This window comes from Schistocerca cancellata, chromosome 4, assembly GCF_023864275.1.
Source record: "Schistocerca cancellata isolate TAMUIC-IGC-003103 chromosome 4, iqSchCanc2.1, whole genome shotgun sequence".
NCBI classification, from domain to species: domain Eukaryota; kingdom Metazoa; phylum Arthropoda; class Insecta; order Orthoptera; family Acrididae; genus Schistocerca; species Schistocerca cancellata.
This window is the reverse complement of record NC_064629.1, coordinates 21,974,349-21,997,681: the sequence shown is the minus strand read 5'-3', so window position 1 is coordinate 21,997,681 and position 23,333 is coordinate 21,974,349. Positions and strand designations below refer to the sequence as shown.

General features: G+C 42.3%; 1 protein-coding gene across 2 annotated transcripts in view; it reads left to right on the top strand.

The window, feature by feature from the left end:
• Positions 1 to 23,333, top strand: part of LOC126183611 (golgin-84-like) — a 104,661-nt gene that overhangs the window by 45,473 nt on the left and 35,855 nt on the right. For both annotated transcript variants that reach the window (XM_049925721.1, XM_049925722.1), the window contains exons 6-8: positions 3,515 to 3,735; positions 22,302 to 22,561; positions 23,083 to 23,328. In XM_049925721.1, coding sequence (XP_049781678.1) covers positions 3,515 to 3,735; positions 22,302 to 22,561; positions 23,083 to 23,328 — 727 coding nt within the window. The remainder of the gene's footprint in view (positions 1 to 3,514; positions 3,736 to 22,301; positions 22,562 to 23,082; positions 23,329 to 23,333) is intronic.

Here is a 23,333-nt window from a genome sequence, read left to right as displayed (position 1 = left end):
GGATGCACAATGAAGGTGGCTTATGTGGGACTTGGCTGGAAGGCTTCAAATGCTGCGCCTCCAGTTCATCAGTCCAAGTGACAGGTGTGAAACTGTGCACTTTGGGGCTGACAAGAATGGCGTGGAGTGACAGATGGGTTGGCAGCTGAGGGTAAAAAATGTTGGTAAAAGTGGATTTCAGGTACTACACACTCCACACAACATTTTCAGGGGTGGGTAAGTTGTAAGTGCAGCAGTGTGCTCAGCTGCCAAATACATACCAGTTGTGGACACCCTGATTCCCATGAATGTCAATTTGTTAGTACCAATGGCATGTTTAGCCAGATTTATGCAGATTCCATAGTTATCAAACATTTGTAAAACTGTGTGTAGATATAGTTCATGTTGTTCTATGGATAATACTGCCACCAACGTGTCATCATTTTATGCAGAGCAGAAGTCCAATCCCTGCAAAACTTCATTGATAAAACACTGAAAAATCTGTGCCATATTCAGTAGAGCTTATAACATGTATGGGATTCTAATAGTCCATAGGGCATACTTACTACAGTTTTTCGGAAGTCCTCTGTTGTCACAGGTGTTTGGTTGTAGGCTTTTACAGATCCAAACTTTAAGAAAATGGTGTGCTGCAGCAGTTGGTATACAAAATCATCTCCCATGTGGTGTACAGGGTACTGGTCAGAAATTGTCAGAATGTTATGCCTCTATTGTCACCAAAGGGTTGGCACCCTCCTTTGTACCAGATGAACGGGAAAAGCACAGTTGATTTTTGATGGTTGTGCCCGGCACGCTTGGATAATTTAATCAAATTCTTCTCTTGCGATGCGGAGTTTGTTGGATGGCAACCGTCTGGCCATGAGAAAACAGGAAGATCAGGTCTTGATGTGATGCACTGCTGAGTGGATGGGCCATGACAGCATTCCAGGGTGTTGTATAATCAACAGGAACTGGTTTAGCAAACATACCAGCACTAATGTCACGGTGAGGAACTATACCAATGGTTCACTGTACTGTGTGGGCTGGCATGCTACCGTAACTTATTTGACCTAGTCCATAATGGAAGCATTCCTCACATCAAGGTTGAGATCGGAGTAGTAAAGGAAATTGAGCCTGATGATAGTGCAGGTTGCATCTTCTGTGATAAATTGCCACTCGAATAAGCCAGTATCCAACAACAACTGCATCTCAGTAGTCCTGTCCATTACCACCAGGGACTGATGACCCTGTTGTTTGGTCCCTTTACTCTCCAAATCAACCATTACCACCAGCATCATGATGGATGCTGACTGACTTGTCCTTTGGGTATTGGAGGCTACTGTTCATGTTTACCACCCAGGGGTGGGTTATCTGCACCTACATGCTCTCTTGCCAAAATCATAGTGGTAAAAACACTCTATCTGGCCTGATGAGCTTGAAGAGACCACACTGCATTGTCTTTGTGATGACATGCAATCTGGTTGTTTGTATGTGCTTAGGGCTGCAACCGGCAATTTGTCAACTTGTCAAGACATGAGGTGATGTCATCCAACCTGTCTCTGGCAGGTTTTGTAGTAAACAAATGCAGAGTAGCAGCCTTCATTACTCTGTGCACAATCTTTGCATTATCAAGAACAGGGTGTGATGCATCTCAGGCAATTGAGACAGCCATGTGGACCATAGGAGTGAGTCTCGGACCTCCTGTGGGGCCAAGGTGCGGAGATGATGTATGAACTGTTACAGCTCCATGTTGCCAATTTCCTCCCTGTGCGACAATTTTCCTAAGCATTGCATGCTGGAGAGGGAAAGCTATGAATGAGCTTGCCTCTTTAGTAAGTCATGCTTTACGGAGGCAGGTGCATTTGTGATAATGTCACTAACCTCACTGGCACAGTCGCTGTCCAGTAGCCCCATCTCGTGTGCGTATTTGGTGTTGTGCATTATCCCGGTGGTGATGAAATGGGTGTCCATGTGCATGAATCACAGTAACAGACAATCCATCCAGAGGGCTGTTGCCTTAAATGCCATGCCGTTCGACTGTGCTGCAGGCAGTGTAATGGCCAGGGAAGAGGCAGAGGTGGTGGTGGCCAGTGACAGGTGGCTGGCAAGTGACACCACCTGGCTGCATGACTGCAGCAAATCCTTTAGATGCCCCGTAGGTGGTTTCTCTGCTTCTGACTAGGGTTCATAACCACTGTTGGTGTAGTTGTTCAATCTCTTCCAGTGCTGTCACTGCCTATCAGACAGTAGCTGTAGCTGCCATAACATCAGTTTTTGCTGATGCTGTGCAACTGTCGCTGTAGCTGTTCCGTGATACTTTCTTTTGTCACTACTTTGTAGGTACTTAATAAATGGTACACTTCACTGAAAAAAAGTGCTTTTATTGGTCTGTTGAACAACAAGATAAATAACTGAAGTGTAAACTATTATCATCCTTCTGGTTATTTCACATGTTGTGTGTCCAACAACCGCACACACTCCAGTGCTCATGCTACGGCAGGTAGTGGTCTCATGACGGTTTCAAAGTGCTGTGTTACCAGTGTTGGTCATTGACATCAGTGCTAATGGATAAGTGTGAAGTGACCTGCGAGTCGAGGTCACTACATTTTCCTTGGTGCTTGGTTTACTGCTGTTGTTTCAAAACCCCCAAAATGGGCATTGGGGCTCCCAATTTTCTGTATGTATTTGTGGTTACCATCAGAAATGAGATTATTTGTGTATCATGATTTTAAAAGCTTACAGGGTATAACAAGTAGGGGGAGTATTTGCAATGAGTGGATAACACACAGTCTTAAAATAGGAATAGAGGTTTAGTTATGATAATTCTAGTGAAAGATGCTTGATATGTTATATTCAACATCGCAACTGCTGACAAAATGTGACTGTCATGTGTTTGCAGCTTGCTGAATGGACCTTGAAAATAGTGTGAACTTTCTTTGCTAAAAGTGGACGTATTGCCACAATCGAAGGAAACTGATCTCTGCCAATAGATTGATATGTTGCGCTAAATAGTATTAAGCTTTTTGAATCCAAGCAAAGCATCTAAAAGGTGTGTCTCCTTGAGATCGTACTGAACCGCAGAAATGCACCGGTTCTGAGGGTAGTCAAAATACAATAAGTGTTGTGGACTCCTGAGTCTTCTGCATTCAGCTTGCTGCCCAGGTCAGCTCCCGTGTGATTCTTTTTACTCATAGAATGTGGAAACTATGTATGTGCAAACTAAGCTTGTGTCTAAGTGTAAGGCCTGAAAGTTACAGATGGTTTATGAACTACTGTTTGACAGTTTGTAGTGCCATATGACTCTTTGCTGTTTTTGTAATGTGAAAATTTAGAATACTTGTAAAATCATTTAACCTTGCTTGAATGTATTGTAGGTTTTGTTTTCTCCATGAACGAACTGAAATGGCTATTAAGTGCTGGGGAATTAATGTCTTTTTAAAATCCAGCTGAATATTTGTTCTATTGTGTAATAAAACTTAGCAAACTATGGGGCTGTTAAACAAAAATAGGGCCACTAATTTCTCATGTTGAATTTCAGAGGATTGCTGCATCAGTTGTTGGAGCACTTTAGCCGCAAACTGGAAGTCTTATCTGTAGCAGTTAAGAAGAGTGAAACTGAACGGCAGGAGGCCTTGCAATTGGAAGAGATTGCACGCAGGGATGCTGTTGTAGCCCGACAAGACTTTGACCAGTATAAATTACGAGCACAGCGCATTCTTCAAGACAAGGAACGCGCTCTTGCTCAGCTACGTGGAGAAAGTTAGTAAAACAGCATTTATCTTACTTGTGTTTATAGCAACATTTTTATTATTTACAGAATAGCACAGTTTTGTGAGCACATTAAAAAAAAAAAAAAAAAAAAAAAAAAAAAAAAAAAAAAAAAAAAAAAAACAGCTAGAGGAGGAGAAAATCCACCTGCTTTTAAGTTGAAGGAAATTCTAGCCTGTGACCCTCCCGTACTAATAGTACACACCACTGACATTCCCCCCAGGGGGCTCACCACACTTTGGTGAATTTGTGCTTGATTACCACAGGACCCCGGCCTTTGCAGCGTCTCTCCCATTTCCATGCTGCATGTCTATACTCTTGCCATTCTTTTTCCCGTCCCTTGGGGAACATGTCTTAGACAGTTTTGGTAATGTGGTCTGAAGTTTCGATAGCCCAGCATCGGAACAGCTCCTCATCTGTTTCATTCTTTCTTCATTCTCTATCTCCTCCACTTCAGCATTTGAGCTCTCTCTTTGTTGCTTTATCCTCTCTGCGCGCTCCTGAAGGCCGGCTCATGCGTTTGATGCTTAACAGGTGACTGGGTAACTTGTAATTCCCAGCCCCGGGTTGACAGGTAGGGTTTGCATTTACCCCCTGGTACAGGCCCGGCTCAAGGAGGGGTGATTGTGTGAGGTGTTACCTTCCCAATTGCCAATTGGCACCTCTGTCAGGAGTTTAGGGGCTGTGACCTGAGGTGTGAATGGTCACCTAAGGTGGGTGAGGCCTCCCTTCTAGGCTCCCCCTCCCCCCTCCCCCAGTTGGAAGGAGTGCACCGTTGGAGACTGACAAACATGGGTGATTTTTCCACAATGAGCTGATCCCCATATCAATCTACACTCCTGGAAATTGAAATAAGAACACCGTGAATTCATTGTCCCAGGAAGGGGAAACTTTATTGACACATTCCTGGGGTCAGATACATCACATGATCACACTGACAGAACCACAGGCACATAAACACAGGCAACAGAGCATGCACAATGTTGGCACTAGTACAGTGTATATCCACCTTTCGCAGCAATGCAGGCTGCTATTCTCCCATGGAGACGATCGTAGAGATGCTGGATGTAGTCCTGTGGAACGGCTTGCCATGCCATTTCCACCTGGCGCCTCAGTTGGACCAGCGTTCGTGCTGGACGTGCAGACCGCGTGAGACGACGCTTCATCCAATCCCAAACATGCTCAATGGGGGACAGATCCGGAGATCTTGCTGGCCAGGGTAGTTGACTTACACCTTCTAGAGCACGTTGGGTGGCACGGGATACATGCGGACGTGCATTGTCCTGTTGGAACAGCAAGTTCCCTTGCTGGTCTAGGAATGGTAGAACGATGGGTTCGATGACGGTTTGGATGTACCGTGCACTATTCAGTGTCCCCTCGACGATCACCAGTGGTGTACGGCCAGTGTAGGAGATCGCTCCCCACACCATGATGCCGGGTGTTGGCCCTGTGTGCCACGGTCATATGCAGTCCTGATTGTGGCGCTCACCTGCACGGCGCCAAACACACATACGACCATCATTGGCACCAAGGCAGAAGCGACTCTCATCGCTGAAGACGACACGTCTCCATTCGTCCCTCCATTCACGCCTGTCGCGACACCACTGGAGGCGGGCTGCACGATGTTGGGGCGTGAGCGGAAGACGGCCTAACGGTGTGCGGGACCGTAGCCCAGCTTCATGGAGACGGTTGCGAATGGTCCTCGCCGATACCCCAGGAGCAACAGTGTCCCTAATTTTCTGGGAAGTGGCGGTGCGGTCCCCTACGGCACTGCGTAGGATCCTACGGTCTTGGCGTGCATCCGTGCGTCGCTGCGGTCCGGTCCCAGGTCGACGGGCACGTGCACCTTCCGCCGACCACTGGCGACAACATCGATGTACTGTGGAGACCTCACGCCCCACGTGTTGAGCCATTCGGCGGTACGTCCACCCGGCCTCCCGCATGCCCACTATACGCCCTCGCTCAAAGTCCGTCAACTGCACATACGGTTCACGTCCACGCTGTCGCGGCATGCTACCAGTGTTAAAGACTGCGATGGAGCTCCGTATGCCACGGCAAACTGGCTGACACTGACGGCGGCGGTGCACAAATGCTGCGCAGCTAGCGCCATTCGACGGCCAACACCGCGGTTCCTGGTGTGTCCGCTGTGCCGTGCGTGTGATCATTGCTTGTACAGCCCTCTCGCAGTGTCGGGAGCAAGTATGGTGGGTCTGACACACCGGTGTCAATGTGTTCTTTTTTCCATTTCCAGGAGTGTATATCTACTAAACACAAATGGAATGAGGCTAAAGATTCAAAAAAACTCATAGCTTCATCCCAATTCTTCGTGGTATCATGTACCGGAGGATGTCAGTCCTTTGCTACAGTTAATCCACTTATTATTCAAAAAGGTGTTGATGCAGTTTCAGGCCCTATGAAATCCTGCTCTTGCCTATGTAATGGGACTTTGCTTCTGGAGACCAATTGTGATTTTCAAGCCCAACAACTGCTCACAGCCTCACTCCTCCATGGCTATCCTGTTCATGTTGAGATCCATTGTATGCTGAATTCTTCTCGTGGTGTTGTTTATACTCAGGTGCTTGATGGTCTGGCCAAGGGAGAAATTAAAACATATCTCCCTGATCAGGGCATCACTGCAGTCCATTGGGTAATGGAAAAGGTTGGTACAAACTTAGTGCCTAGACACTCTCTTTTTCTCGCATTTCATTTAGTAGTGCTTTCATCAAAGATTAAGGCAGGCTATGAAGTCATCGTCATCTGACTGTACGTCCCAAACTCGATGTGTTGCTACCAGTTTCAACATTATAACCAGACACATGTGTCATGTCAAAACATGGCCAAATGTGTTTCTTGTGGTAGAGATGCTCACAAGAACAATTGCCCACCTCCTCCTTCCTGCTGTATGAGTTGTAATGGCAACCATGCCACCGTGTCCTGTGAATGTCCCACTTATCTCGATGAGCAAGCCATCCATGAGGTCTGGGTGAAAGAAAAAGTACCCCACCCTATCGCTTGCAAGTTGTTGGTTATTCGAAAGCCCTGCATTTTACCATCTGGCACTTAACAGTACTGTCCTTGCTATGCCCCGCTCCATGAAGGACACGGCCATGCAGACTTGCAACGTCGAATTCAGTACTGCAGTTGTGGAACAGCCAAATATCACCGTAGCATCTGCAGCACCTCCTCCTACAGCTGCGCAACAAGCCACCATATCTTCACTCCTGGCAGTGAAATCACCTGCTACACAACTAGCAGGCCAGAAAGAACAAAAAGAATACTCCCGTGAAGACTTTCTACATCCCTCCAGCCAACAAATATCTGAGTCTTTGTCTGCCATCTGTAAAGGCTCTAGGAAATCAAACAAAGGTAAACGGTCTTCCCCTTTCCCAACTCAGAGATCCTCTTCAATGGTGTCGGTGCGTGATACCTCACCCAGCCGACCTCCATTTCACTGGTGTGCACCACCTACTGTTTTTCTGCCATGGATGATCCAGAGAGGATGCTGATGCCTTAACCATCATTCTCCAATGGCAAACTGTATTTGTTATGAACAGTTATGTGCACAGTGTTGTCACATTCTTTGGGATAGCAGAAAAGCTAACTGGATTTCATTTACTAGTTCTTTTAATAGTTTCATACTCTTTTCCGTCATGTGGGGAAACCTCAGTCAGCTCTTTGGGACCAAGGTTCATATCCCAATTTCCAGTCTGACCATAACAGGTGATGTCTTTGTGGGCCCTGTTGCTATCCCCATCATCTTGGGCTGTTATTTTACAAAGATGTTGAGCTCCACCCACTATCACCCCACATTCTTCCTTCAGAAATGAGTGGAGGAGGCTCAGGTGATATCCTTCTCCTCTCAGAATCATGAATGCTATGATACCATCCTTACTATGAGGCAGCTAGACCACGCTCTGACTTCATGCCGATCTTCCGCCCTAGGGCGGGACGATGTTCATTTGGATGTTGCCACAACTTTCTTTTGGGGGCAAGCATTTTCTCCTTCATATGTACAGTTGTATTTGGGCGGATATCACATGTCCCAGACGCCGGCATGAAGCTGCTGTCATACCCGTACATAAACCCGGTAAGGACAAACACCTTTCTTCTAGCTACCACCTCATTTCTCTCACCGGGTGTGTTTGCAAGGTGATGGAATGTACGATTCATGGCCAGCAGGTATTGTGGCTCCACTCTCACAATGTGGATTTTGAGCAAGCAGTTCTGCACTTGACCATCTCATCACTTTGTCAACCCATGTCATGAACAGTTTTCTGTGCAAGTACCAGATTGTGGGCCATGTTTTTTGATTTGGAGAAAGCCTACGACACCTGCTGGAGGACTGGTGTCCTCTACACCCTGTACATGTGGGGCTTCTGAGGCCGCCTGCCCCATTTCCTTCAGGAATTTTCAAAAGACAGGGTTTTCAAGGTACATATGGATTTGGCCTTGTTGAACCCGCTTTATCCAGGGGAACAGGGTGGTTCAAGGCTCCATCCTGAGCGTCGTCCTCTTTGCTATAGCCATTAACCATATTGTGGACTGTCTTCCACCAGTCACCTCCGGCTCCATAAATGACTCTGTGAGCTATTGCAGTTCTCCAGAGACTTGTCTCCTTGAGCGCCGTCTTCGATGTGTTTACTCATGCAGGGTGTATACTACCCAGAACATCCGGGAGATCCGGGAAAAACCCAAGAATTTTTTTATCCGGGAGAAAACTGGGAAAAACTCAGGAATTTTTCGTTGTTTTAGTTTTCAGTTAAATTTTTGTAATTTTGACTCGTAAGAACAGATACTGCAACAAGGGATATTACTGTATCCCGCTACTGCAGAATAATACTGCAGCATCAAAACATGAACAAGAGAAAAAACAAAAATAAAACTTACATTGCAATGGAAATGCACCATATAAAATAAAACAGTGCTCGTACAAGCGTCTGCGAACAACAAAATGTGTCAAAGGTTTTCGGAAGACTATGCAACACTTCATAACAACAAATTGCCTCCAATGAGCGTGACATCATGACTGTTTACATTAGACTCATTTGATCAGTTACGAGCAGCCTCATGCACACGCGTAGTTGAGTCGCGTATGAGTAGTTCCTTCTCCCTCTTCTGGCTACAGAAATATGGCTGTTGGCTGTGTAAGCAGCAACCAGCCACATGGTACCCGAAAAAATTTAGGAGGATGCTAAGTTCACCCAACCTGGATATGATGTGATGTCATTATGACGTATATACGCTTTAGTCGATTAACACACCTAACCTGGATATGATGTGATGTCATTATGACGTATATACGCTTTAGTCGATTAACACACCTATTGACTTTTACGAACGTTCGAGATTCTAAACTGTCGTCAGCTAGTGGTTTGTTTTGACACGTGCAATTCTGAAAACAGCTCAGTGTGGCAGCGTATATGTATTTCGCCAAAATAAAAGTAAAAGAGCTGGATATTAATAGAAATATTCCTGACCGTGGCCTTGAAAACACCACGGACAACACGTTTCGTAAAAAAGTGAAGTCTTCTTATGTCCCGAACAGATTAGATTGTGTGATTGTTGTATTGAATGCTTACACCGAAAATAATATTTATTTATTATCAACATTTTAGTATGGTTTCATACAATTGGTCTTGTCAGTACATATTAGATTGTAGCAGCATACTCTTGCTGACTTTTTTTCTTAATTTATATAGCTGAAAGAGAACTCGTGCAAGTTTGTTAGCTAAGTAATTTATATGTCCATCCCAAGATAGTCTTTTTATCAAACATAATTCCATGTAATTTTACACTCGGACCGCAGAGACAGGTACCTTAGTGTCCAGTAATGACTGGTGTGTAGAATGATTGAATTTCGAACTTAAAAAGGAAAATATGGGGCATTGTTGAAGAAAAATCGTCGACCGGAGATGAAATATGAGGGGAAGTGGATTTCTCAATGTAATCTTAACCAGAGGTTAGTGTCTAGTACTGATTGACGTATGAAATGATTGAATGCAGTGTCAAAGCATTCCATGGTGGTATGATAAACCAAACGTGCTGTATATTATGTCATGTATACAACCACAATAGTTTTAGCATGTACCTGGCCATGTCAATGTGGTTTATGTCAGCAGTATATTTTGCTAAGACAAGATTATGCAAAATACGAATTGCATCACAACATGAGCGGATACCTTAAACTATGCATAAGTCTCGTTACTTTTGCTGGATGCAGTTTGCAGAAGATGGCACCAGTAAAGGTCTCTTACTCGGAGAACCAATGTGTTTGGTCATCATATACTCAGTTCAGCTTTGGAGTCTACTGTTCACAAACGAATGGCGCAGAGCACAGCGCTATCCTGTCACAACCTCTTGAAAGTTCACAAATGTCGAATAGTCGATATACGGTTTCTATCGTTTTCGATGTAGCATGTATACGTCATAATGACGTCACATCATATCCAAGTCCGGTGAACTTAGCATCCTCCAAAAATTTAACTGGCGCACCCAAGCTGCCATATTCACCCGTGCGCATCAGGCCTGGATCTATTGGGGGTTGGGGGCAAACCGGGGTATCTGAACTGGGTGGCAATTTCGGGGGGAGGGGCAAATTCATATTCTTGAGGGGGAAAAAAACCTTGTTTCACAAAGCACCTAGCATCCAGCGCATGTTGGTCTATCGATTTTTCATACGATTTTGAAATGCACCCCTGGTGGGGGGTAGGAGGTGGGGAAGGGGGGGGGGAGGGTGTATTTCCACGTGACTCGTGCTCACGTTTACTGATTTTTCTTTTCCTCTTCGTTTACTGCTCTCACATCAAATGAAACAAGGCGGATTTCTGTGGCTGAGAGCTATCAAGTGAATTAAAATACACTCACATAATTACAGAAGCCTAAAATGTGTTATTAGTTTCAGATTTTATTTTAGTTCCACCTTTCTGACAGTCAAGCATTAATCACCTTGCAGAACAATAAAGTTATTTTTGTCGGTTTGCTAAAGAAATTTGGCTTTTATTAAGCTTTCCTGCTGAGGCAGTCAATTTACTTGAAACGAAGTGTTTAATTCCACACTATTGGCTAGTTTCAACTGTTTGCTGCATTTCAAATGCACGTTTTCACTTTTCAGCACGTATGGCATTATGCCATAATGAAAAATTCACATCCCGAAAACCACACCGAAAAGCTTAATATCAGGTCGAGGCCTACATCATTGGGAATCTGGACATACGAATGTGCGCTTTAAGGCAAACTATGCATTTTAGTATGGTTCACGGAATTCCGACGCTCTTGGAGTATCCTCTGATGTCTTGTTTCTTTTATGACATAATGTAAGATCTTTTAATGTTTTACACGTACGAACATACGTAGCTGCGCAAGCGCAGTGACACCTCTTATCTGGCGCTCTCTGGAAACTGCTGAAATGAATCTATTTCTAACAGGACGCGGGAAAATATTGCGAATTGTTGTTCGAAAAGCGTTATTTTCAAAGTTAATATCCTTTCACGCAAGATGAACTATGTGCGAGAATGTACGATTAATTTGTTAAATCGCAGAGCGTTTTCTTTCTTTTAAAAATCAACTCTTTGATGACGAGCCATTTAGAAGAATTTCGAGGCCAGAAGACATTTACGTCGGTATGTAAAATTTTACTGGCGTATTTGTGTGATGTATCTTAAAGTGTAACATCTGCTAAACAGATCAACATTATATGTGAAAGCTTAGCTTTTCTTGTAGCTTATTAATCTTAGAGACAAATATTATACGCGAAAGCTTTGCCTTTCTTGTAGCAACGCTATGTATATTGATTTAAACCATTGACTTTTCGTGTTGGTGGAATTCGAATTTATACTTTTATAATATGGAAATATGCAGTGTACATGTTGCTGCACATCAAAGATCTTTCCAAAACATGTTTTTTCCCCATGAGTTTCGTTTTCTAAAGTGCCAGGAAATTCTATGCTGCTGTATAAAACCATATCCATTCAAAGGATAATCTTTACAGTTCCAAGGGCAAGTATACTGTCACTTAACATGGAAAAAGTGTATTTTCATCTGGGAGAAAATGTATTTTTAACTGGGAGATCCGGGAAAAATCCGGGAATTTTTTCCTTGTCCACGTATACACCCTGTCATGGAGCATTGGCAGTAACTTTCACTTTTCCACTGACAAAACTGTTTGTATGAATTTCTGCCAGCACAATGGCTTCTTCCACTGTCTTTACATCTTCAGCCTATTGCTTTTCCATTTGCCAAATGAAGAAATTCCTGGGGCTCATGCTCGATAAGAAACTTTCTTGGTCTTTCCACGTGTCTTACCTGGTTGCAAACTGTACTCAGTCCCTCAGTGTGCTACATGTCCTAAGCAGTACTCCCTGGGGAGCTGATCGGACCACCCTCCTCCATTTGTACTGATCCTTTGTCCATTCAAAACTAGATTTTGTGTGTTTCATTTGCTCCTCTGCACATCCTTCCATCTTTTGCCATCTTAACCTAATCAACCATCATGGAATGTGTTTGGCCACTGTTGACTTTTACATTTGCCCGGTTGAGAGAGACTATGCAGAAGCTGCCGAACTACCACAGTCATACCAGTGTGATGTCTTCTTCAGCAGATACATGTGCCATTTGTCTGCCATGCCTGGTCATCCATCCTATGCCATCTTTTTCGATTACTCTTTTGACCGTCAGTATGAAGCACACCCTTCGTCTCTGTTACCTCCCGGAGTTTGCTTTCAGCTACTGCTCTAGCAGCTTAACTTCCTGCTACATGCCACATTCCCAGTGGGTGTGAACCCTTCACAGCCTTGGCTTTGTGTGGCAGCCCATGATCATCTTGAGCTCCATTCACTTCCAGATTTGATCTGTAACTGTAAGTTTCTCGACCTCACCCGCAACTTAGCAATAGCACCTTTGTGTACACTGATGGCTTGAAGACTCACTATGGTGTCAGGTGTGTCCTCATCGGCACAGACCATTTTGGTATCAACTTCCAGAACACTGCTAGAATTTTTACAGCAGAGGTCATCGCTCACTATCATGTTACCCAGTACGTCTAGGGATACAGGCTTTTTAATTATGCCATATGCTCTGATTCTCTCAGTGCCCTTCTGAGTCTCTGTGCTGTACACAGTCCACCCCTTAGTGCAATGGATCCAAGAAAGCTTCCACTTGCTTGCTGTTGAGGGAATTTTTACAGCAGAGGTCATCGCTCACTATCATGTTACCCAGTACGTCTAGGGATACAGGCTTTTTAATTATGCCATATGCTCTGATTCTCTCAGTGCCCTTCTGAGTCTCTGTGCTGTACACAGTCCACCCCTTAGTGCAATGGATCCAAGAAAGCTTCCACTTGCTTGCTGTTGAGGGAGCCACTTTGATGTTCAGGTGGGCTCATGGTCATGTCGGTCTGATGGGAAATGAGGCTGCTGACATTGCTGGCAAGGGTGCAGTGCTCCTACCTCGGCCTACTAGCTTTTCCAATCCTTTGGATGATCTTCATGTTGCTGTGTGTTGGGAGATGGTGTCACTTTGACATTACCACTGGTCTTCTCGGGCTGGGCACAAGCTCCAGGGAATTAAACCTCTCCCAACAGCTGGCCGACCTCCTCTTGTCCCTTTTGTCACAAGGAGATCATTTCATGGTAGTTGCCTTTTGGTCACTGTCTTTTTAACCATTACCATTTGTTAAGCAGTGATCCACCACCACTTTGTGCTCGCTGTCATCAACCTTTGACAGTTTGCCATTTCCTGGCCTAATACCCCTTTTTGTAACCTTTTACATTCCAGTGTATGTTTGCCATCTGCATTATCGGCCGTTTTAGCGAAAGACACATGGGCTGTTAGCAGTATGGTGTAGGACTTTTAATCTTTGGTTCGGGACCTCCACTGTCTCTACTACATACTTTGTGAACCTTTCTCTAAGGGGAGGTTGTCGTTTTTAGCTCTCTTTCCTTCTGTTGATTGGGCTTAATGTGTAATCACTTTTAACTTTCACATATTTGTGTTCTAAGGTTATGATGGGGGCACTTGGACCTCAGCAGTTTTTGGAAGGAAAAAAAAGCCCTGGTATTCACCAGAACAGTTGGTAAAATTTTGTTATTTATTTTATAAACCATGGATTCATTGTAAAGACACCTCATAACGTATTGGCCTGACTAAGACTACTTACGTGAAAATGATTGCATAGGTGTATTTCTAAACTTTTGTGTCTAAACATCCCAGAATACAGTTAGAGTTGCAGTTTGGTCCCTTAAACCTCATTGATCCAGTCCAGTCCATTATCCCCTTGACTGATGAGTTTCGGTTCGTGTGTGAACTACACACACACACAGTGTAACATGGCTGTGATCTTAAAGAGACTACCAAAATAGCTCTGCCATATAAACCTGAAAGTGGACTCTGGAAGCCATCACTGACAAATGGTATCTACTTTGTAATTAAGTTTTACAATAGGCAGAAAGGGTGCACACTGTAGCCACATTTATGTTACTCGGGAACAGTTAGTGGAATCACACCAGAGTGTTGGAGTGGTTCTTTTCAGCAGCTCAATAAGGGCAGTGTGAGGAAATGACAGAGAAGAGATTGGAGTCTCTGTTTCATAAAGATTCATGTCCACTTTGATTGCAACGCAGTGCCATATCCACACGTGCACCGTGGAAATGGTATACTTTCCCGTGAGCTGCATGCCAACCAAAAAATTCAAGTTACTCGGTGTTTGCTAAAGAGACAGAATTTTCTGTTGCACTCAGAAATCTTAAGTCTTAGGTTTATTAGAATCGCAGACAAATCACTGTGTGAGAATTTCATAACGAATTAAAAAAAATCTATACTCAGAGATACGAGGAGGGGCAAGTGCCCCATCTTGGTTGGTTGGTTGATTTGGGGGAAGAGACAAAACAGTGAGGTCATCGGTCCCATCGGATTAGGAAAGGATGGGGAAGGAAGTCGGCCATGCCCTTTCAAAGGAACCATCCCCGCATTTGCCTGTAGCGATTTAGGGAAAACACGAAAACCTAAATCAGGATGGGTACACACGGGTTTGAACAGTCGTCCTCCCAAATATGAGTCCAGGATGCTAATCACTGCACCATCTCACTCGGTGCCCGTTCTTGCGTGTCCCCGTTGGAAATGCCTGTGGCTCTACAGTTGCAGTGGTGCACAGAATTAATGTGCTGTATCCTGTGGGGGAAAAGTATATGCCTATGCATTTGTGGAGTGTACACGTAAATAGGTGCAGGTGAGGTCACATCCACCACCCATCCCCTGACTCTGAAGTCTGTATCTATGTTTTGGGAAGTCATCCTGCTATTCTACACTGAGGCCAAAAAGGCAAGTTTATCCCTAATTTTCTTTTATCTGTGTCATTGTTTACAGTAGCTTCGGAGAAGTCTGCCTAAAAGAATGATGTATCAATGCAGACACGAATTGTGAAGACAAACTTAAATACTGCTTGTTTAAATGCACTTATAAAACAGCACCTCTCAGTGAGTCATTGCAAATGCTAGAGAGTTCTACTGGGCAGAAAACTCTCAGCAGTTGGTGTAGCAAAGGTAAGAGAAATACAACAAACAGTGTGCTCCAACACAGATTCAATCACAATTTCAGGAAGGTGAAGCTAAAGGAAACCAATAGCAGAAAATTTAGGAAGCAAAGTGTTTTCAAGCACATCAGAAACCGCTGAGCTAGGTAGTACAGTGGTAAGTCACTTGACTCACATTGAGGATGGCAGTTCAAATTGCTATTCAGCCATTCAGGTTTATGTTATCCATGATTTCCCTAATAAAAAACTTAAGCCAAGTACAGGATGGTTTCTTTGAAAGGGCATGGCTGATTTTCTATCTTGTCTTTTGCCACTCCCAGATTGTGCTCCATCTTTAATGACCTTGTTGACAATGGGAGAGTAAACACTAATCTTCCTTCCTTCACAACAGGAATCTCTATGATCATGTGTCCCACATCAGAGTTTAAGTGTGTTGAATGACCAACCAAGTACTTTCAATTTACATTGTGTTTGACTTTGGTTTTCCATCTATGAGGAGAGAAACAGCTAAGGGAAAAACCACAATAATGACAGTGCTCTTATTGTGGTGGATCATATGTTGTAACAACATACATGCAAATATGAATAAACTGAAACTTAGAGTTTGGAGAAATCTCATGTTGTTCTGTTTTTGGGCAAGTAATTCTTAATCTAATGGTACCCTGTTTCCAAAAGAGGGTAGTTTTCACTGAAAGAATGAATGTACTAGACAGGAATGAAAGGTTATATGTTGTATTTCTGATGAGCTACTAGAATCACTTCTCCACTGGAAAACCACTAATACTATCTCTCTTGTTGTTGTTTTGTTGTTGGTGTTTTGTTGTTGTTGTTGTTGTTGTCATCGTTGTGTTTTATGTCAGTGACTGATGTAAAATAGAGCATTGTAGAACAATCAGGCTTTTCTTCAAATGTGGGAAAACTGCAGTGGAGATATTTGAATTGATGAAGAGGGTGGCATGTACTGCAACTAGTTTGTCGCCAAATAATCAAATCTATGGGCCTCCAGGTAACAAAGCTAACGAAAGTAAGAGTTACAAAAGCAAAGATGAAATCAATGGTCACTGTGTTCTTCAGTGGTCATATTGTCTTTCAAGGACAGTTAATGCCTGCAGAACAAATGTTTACTGGTGACTTCTACAAAAGATACGATAGTTCGCTTACTCGAAAGTCCAATATGACGAATCAGTCTGAACCATCTCTAGGAGTAGTTTCTGCAGCTTGACAGTGCTTTTTGACATGCCATGATTATTATCAGCCAGTTTCTGGACAAAAATCAAGCAAATCTTCCTCCTCATCTTGTACTCACCCAATTTGGCACTGGTGACTATTTCTGTTTCGAAAAACTGGATGGTCCTTTGGAGGGAACATCATACAATTGCATTACTGCATTGGAAAGGCCATCTTAAGGGCATATAAAAAGAATACTGTTAAGATTTTTTCCAAAGACTTCTTGAAGGAAATGTGTATTGACAGAAGTGATGATTAAAAAAAGATAACATTCAAAACTGAAAATGTTTGCATCCAAAAACATTGATTCAGAATCCAGATCAATATTTTTATTTGATTATGGGAGATTGTAATGATTTATTAAGTGGATTGCAAGTAAGAAATTCTGTTGCTGTTCATGTATTAGAATATCAGGAAACAACATAACCAGCTTTTAAGCAGCTTTAGAATACGGTGACATTCAGACGAAACAATAATGAAAATTAATCCAGAATGACTTGTCTAACAAACAAAATAAATCATATTAAACTGACTGTAATTGTTATTGCAAGAATGAATTACAGTGGAAAGACCCGTTGTGGAAACAGTACCAACAGACGTCAGTAGATCACAGGACAAGCGAAAGTTTTAGAATGGGTCTGATTTGTGATTGCAATCTTTTATTTGTGTTGTAGTTGCAGTTGTTACACATGACCTGTGCACTCTAGATGATATTGCAGTCCGTGTTTCCCAGTTGCTCACGCACGACACTACAGGAGGGGAACAGTGACACCAGCTTGGCTGAGAACAAGGATGAGTGCAGAGAGGAGAGTAGTGAGTGGACTGGAAACTACATCGTGTTGCCAATATTGGTAATCGATACCATGTAGTTTGGAATTTTATGAACACCTACCACATTTAAACTGCAGCTTGCCTGAATCCCTTTCTAGACAGAACTGAACTGACTTTAAAAATACTCAATAACAGTATTCATTTTTTCAGATGACACAAGTCTAGACATGGGCCAGTGGGGTACTTTCACATTTCATGGTGCAGCGTTTGTCTCCATGGCATATGACTAGAACAAAATGTGCTGTTTCTACACAGTCAGTGAGAGAGCAGCGGGCAGACAATATGTTTCTAAACAAGAAATATTACAATATCCTCAAGTCAGTATAGTAGTGAAATCTGATATATATTTGGGGAAAAAAAGCTGGGTTCTCAGGCCCCATTGTAACCACAACCGGAGAAATCGCAACACGTTCGGAAGAACCAGCTAAATATTTTTGACAGCAACAAAGATATAAATTTCACAGCTGTGCTGTTCGGATGATGGTGGTGGTGATTAAAAATAGTGCTATCACAGATGACAGAGTTAGCAAGCAAAAAGGATAGAAAAGAAAATTCTTTGCATATTAATGTAAACCATTTCTTTTTGTTTATTTTATTTCTGCTTGTATTATCAAAATGTAGATGGTCAGTAAATGACATAAGTTTAGAACGGGTAACTTTTTAAGCAGATGCTTGAAGTGGGTCATCTTATATTCAGGATTGTTGTATATTCAGATAAATATGGTACTTTGATTTTGTATTTGATTTCCCTTGGGACAGATTACACTGTGGCAACAAAGTTCATGGGATAGCAATATGCACGTATACAGATGGCAGTAGTATTGCGTGCACAGTGTATAAAAGAACAGTGCATTGATGGGGCTGTCGTTTCTACTCAGGTGTCTCATGTGAAAAGGTTTCCGACAATGTTATGGCTGCACAAAGGGAATGAAGACTTTGAATGTGGAATGGTAGTTGGAGCTAGATGCTTGAGACATTCCATTTCAGAAATCATAAGGGAATTCAATATTCCGAGATCTATATTGTCAAGAGTATACCAAGAATACGAGACTTCAGGCATTACCTGTCAGCATGGACAATACAGTGGCCAACGGCCTTCACTTAACAATCAAGAGCAGCAATGTTTGCATAGAATTGTCAGTGCTAACAGACAAGCAACACTGCATGATATAACCCCAGAAATCAATGTGGTACATACGATGAACGTATCCATTAGGACAGTGCGGCAAAATTTGACATTAATGGGCTATGATAACAGACAGCTGACATGAGTGCCTTTGCTAACAGCATGACATCGTCTGCAGTACCTCTCCTGGTCTCATGACCATATCGGTTGAACACTAGACAACTGGGAAACCATGGCCTGGTTAGATGAGTCCGATTTAACTTGATAAGAGCTGATGGTAGGGTCTGAGTGTGGCACAGATTCCACAAAGCCATGGTCTCAAGTTGTTAACAAGGCACTATGCAGCCTGGTGGTTGTTCCATAATGGTATGGGCTGCATTTACTTGGAATAGACTGGGTCCTCTGGTCCACTTGAACTTATTATTGACGGGAAATGTTTCGGCTACCTGGAGACCAAGTGCAGCCATTCAAGGACTTCATGTTCCCCAACAATAATGGAATTTTTATGGGTGGTGATGCACCATGTCACTGTGCCACAATTGTTCGCGATTGGTTTGAAGAACATTCTGGACAGTTCAAGGAAATGATCTGGCCACAAGAGGTAACTGTAACTGTGGTTCCATCAATAATAAAGAGTAAAACTGCTGAATTCTGCTTTGCCTGGGTATTGTAAAATATTCCTTGAAGAATATCAAATTCAGTAGATCATATTATAGCATTTAAGACATGTTGTGGAAGTAGTCCATTTAGCTTTATCATAAAATTTGGCTGGATGGAAGCATTCTATACCCTCGCTGCACACTTCTCTGTGTTTTCTCAGTAGGTATCCACCACTGCTGCTCTCTCTGGTTGTGGGGAAATGTACAGGATTGCAAAAGTACTTAATATCTTACTTGAGTGGTAGACTCCAGGAAATAAGTTTGTTGCTATATACAGTAAGTAAGTTAATGAGGTACCAAAGCACTGTTGACATACTGCCCATGGATTTTGCTGAAGTGAGGTGCCTTACCTGCAGAAGGTTATCTGTGAGAGGCGGCCAGACAAACCTGTGGTTCTTGAAGAGAGGCAGCATCTGTCACAGTAGCAACAGTCTGGATGGCTGACTGGCCTAATTTTAGCCAAAATGGCCTTTGCTATGTTTGTACTGTGAATGGCTGAAAGCATATGAAAACTACAGTTGTTATTTTTCCCAAGGATGTGCAGCATTACTGTATTACTAAATGATGACAACTTCCTTGTGGATAAAATATTCCAAAGGTAAAGTGTCCCCCATTCAGATTCTGGCCAGGGATTGCTCCGGAATTACAAAATTTGCATTCTGTGGGCAGTGTGTTGCATGTTAGACCCCTTAATTGGGTAGGGAGGTCATGAGTGAATACTGTTAGTTGCAGATCTATATCTACTGATCATTGTAGATTGTTTTCCTGTTTTTATGTTCTCTTCCAGCATTCCAGCTGCTGCTCATCAAATGGAAGAGTTCAAATATTGTTTCTTTAAAAATATCTGATCATGCTACAGAATTCTTTCCCTCCCAAATACTCATTTTTCCTTTTAAAATAGTGTGCATTTACCAAGCAGAGAAGAGAATCCAATATGGCACAAAAAGGGCCCTCATGGCACATGTAAATTTTAGGAAATAATGCTTCAGGAAAAGCAGCTTAAGGATTCCTGTATTGGACATACTGTGACACAGTTTGTCATTCCATTGAAAATGCTGTCACCTTGCCATTAATACATATGATTGTATCCCAATGGGAGAAAGAATGTTTACTATATACCCCTACACCCCTGCTACCAATATCTCAATTTGGAAAAAAAAGACATACTGTCTTGGACATTAAGTGATTATGTTCTTTCATGTTATCTATTTTATGAGACAATCACTTGAGCATTTCACAATTTTGTAACTAGTTTCACCCAACCAGTGTCATCTACAGACTAAAACCACAGGCTGCAAATAGTTTACACTGTGTCAACAATACAATGCACAGAAACTGTTTGTGGTATGTGCCGTTAGTCTGCAGATGACCACTGGTTAGGTAGACCTGGTTGCAGCATTGTGAAATGCTCATGTGATTGTGTCGTAAAAAAATACAGAAAAATGAAAGGACTATCTGATGTGTGTTTTCAATATGGTGAGCTCGACCTTCTATTTGATAATCAATGAGGCACATTTTTATAACACGTTGGATTACCATGTGTTCCATATGTGTAATTTCGGTACACTTACAGCTAGAGTTAGTAAAAATTTTGTTTGGGATTGATCTGTAAGTGAAAGTTAATGAGACTGGGGGAAAAATAAGGTTTATCTTAATGAAGATTTTATATAATTAGTGTTGATATTTTAATTACTTTAACCGTATTCACCTCGGATTGCTTTTGTAAGAGCACTAATAATTAGACTATTGGGTATTTAAAATCAGTCCCATCATTTTCAGCATTGCACAGAGGAAAATATTTTGCAGTTTTTTGCTCACATCATGTAATGTGGAGGAAAAAAATACAAAAACTAGCTGCCTCAGTCTGTGTCTGTGGCAAGGTAGGCTGAGGATGAGCTGCATGTTTTATACAGATGCTGCCAGGTAAATGATTTACCTTGTATGTTGACAACGAGACAGTACTCGGAGAAATCTAATTGGAGATGATAACGCAGAGAGTTGACTGAATAATGCAGCTAATGTCATAAGAGCTCTAATTAAGATAGTTTTGCCATTTTTATTTTGTGTCTTTTTGGGCATATTAGCATCAATCAACAGACTTTCTGTGCTGTTGCAAAACTGAGTTGAGGAATTCTGAGAGAGAAGACCCTTGCCCCTTGACAAAAATTCAGTTGTCTGATATATTCACTCCCTCAGGAAGATATAAAGTCTACACTTTTAATATTTGCTTTCCTCTTATAGTGGCTGTGTTATTTGTCTAAGTCCTGTCACTTGCCCTGTTTTTATTCTTTGTCATAAATAATCCCATCTCTCTTATAACTCAACATTAGTATCAAGGTGCTACTACTATGTATGTTATTTCATGTGGCAGTTTAGTGCCACCGGATTACCACTACTTATAAATTATGCTTACTCCATCAGCATTTTAATTTCTGCAATCTACTAGAGTGCTTGATCTATTCTGGTGACTGCATGAGTAATGTGTCTGTTGGCTATATTTCCAGTGTTGTTTAACTTGGACTGGAAGCTGATTTTCTGGTAATAGATTTCAACCCATAATGTGGGTTACTGAAATGATTTAGTTACTGATTGTGTTCAGTTTTGTTCAACTTATTCTTTTATTGTATCTCATCTGTGTGAGACCTAGCTGGATTTTCACCTGGCATAGGCTGTTCCAAGTCTGCCCCATGGACCATGAGCACAAGGGAGTGCCCATCATCTCGCTCGCCGGCAGGCATTGCTGGTATAGGGTACGTGCCAGTTAACCCCATTGCGTGCATTCTGTGCACATGGCCTCTCCTGCTTTGGGTGTGAGACTAGGGCAGTACGGTCATGTACACTTAAGTTCAGCCATCTGACTGCCCGTACATCAGCTATTTGCCCATCCCTGCCCACAGACACCCATGTGCTGGCAGGCAGGCAAGGGAACTGTAATAGATTAACCTAGCATGTTCTCAAAAGTACAATTGTGAGTAAGCATATGCTAAGGACAGCTTCAATCTCTTTTCTCGCTGTGGTTGGGGAACTGACTTCCAATACAACACTTATATTTAGCCCCTTGGCAGAACTCCATGATGAATAAAATATAAATTTTGCTGGTAATGTGTCTAATGACAACACGTGTTTATCAGTGATGTAACTTTTAAAGAACTGTCAGCATTACTTGTATGGGCATCTGGTCAATTATTAGTTTCAGATATCAATTCAGGAGTCACTCCGACAGATGACACACACTATCTGGAACTGCAGGCTCTCCGACACGAACACGAAGTAGTGTGTGAAGAAGTTTTGCAATTGGAAGCACGCTTGCAAGGTATGAGAGAAGAATTATGTGAGGCAGAGCGGCGTTTGGCTACTGCTCGTGACACAGAACGTAGGCTCCAGGAAGCTCTAGAAAGTGAACGACGAGCTCGTCAAGCAGCTGAGGATGATTGTCGAGCACACATAGAGGTATGTTGGATTCCTAAATGTTACTTGGCTGACTGTTCAGAGGTTCCTTATTGACTCACAATTGAATTGTGAATATTAAATTCATATTGATGAATATTAGGTGAAGACAGTGAATATTAGGTGAAGACAGTAAAGCAGTAAGAGTTTCTCTTATGTCTCATCACTTCCAATAGGAATTAGAAAATTTTACTGTTAAAATATTCCCTTCTGTGCCATGTAATTTATTTAGTTCATATTGCTTTTTGCCACTGTCATTTTCAGACCAGTTCACTTGTTTAGCGACTCTTAAATGACACTAAGAATATTTTAAATTGTGAAGCAATTTTTAAAATGTGGTATACATAACAATTTGCATGCAAATCTGACCATATTTATGTCAGGACATATTTAATCTTAGGTAATCAAGTAAAAACATGTCCTTTTATCGTAATGTATTTTTAATTTATCAAGTTGTTTGCATTATGAATTATTTTGTCAGATTAAGAGATATTGATTTGACTCTTTGAAAACTCCGTTTTTAGGAACTTCGAGCGGTAAGAGAGGATTTGTTTGTGCAGCAGAGCACATTAACTACTAAAGTCCGTGATCGTGAAATTGAACTCAATAAACTACGTAAACAACTGTCTCAAAGACCAGTTTTGCCTTCATCTAATGATGTTGAATCTCGGTTGCATAGTCTTACTCATGCACTTGTTCAAAAACAGAGTGCAGTGGAAACTCTTACAGCAGAAAGAAATGCTGCACAGTTGCAGCTAGAGAAATTAGAGGTAAA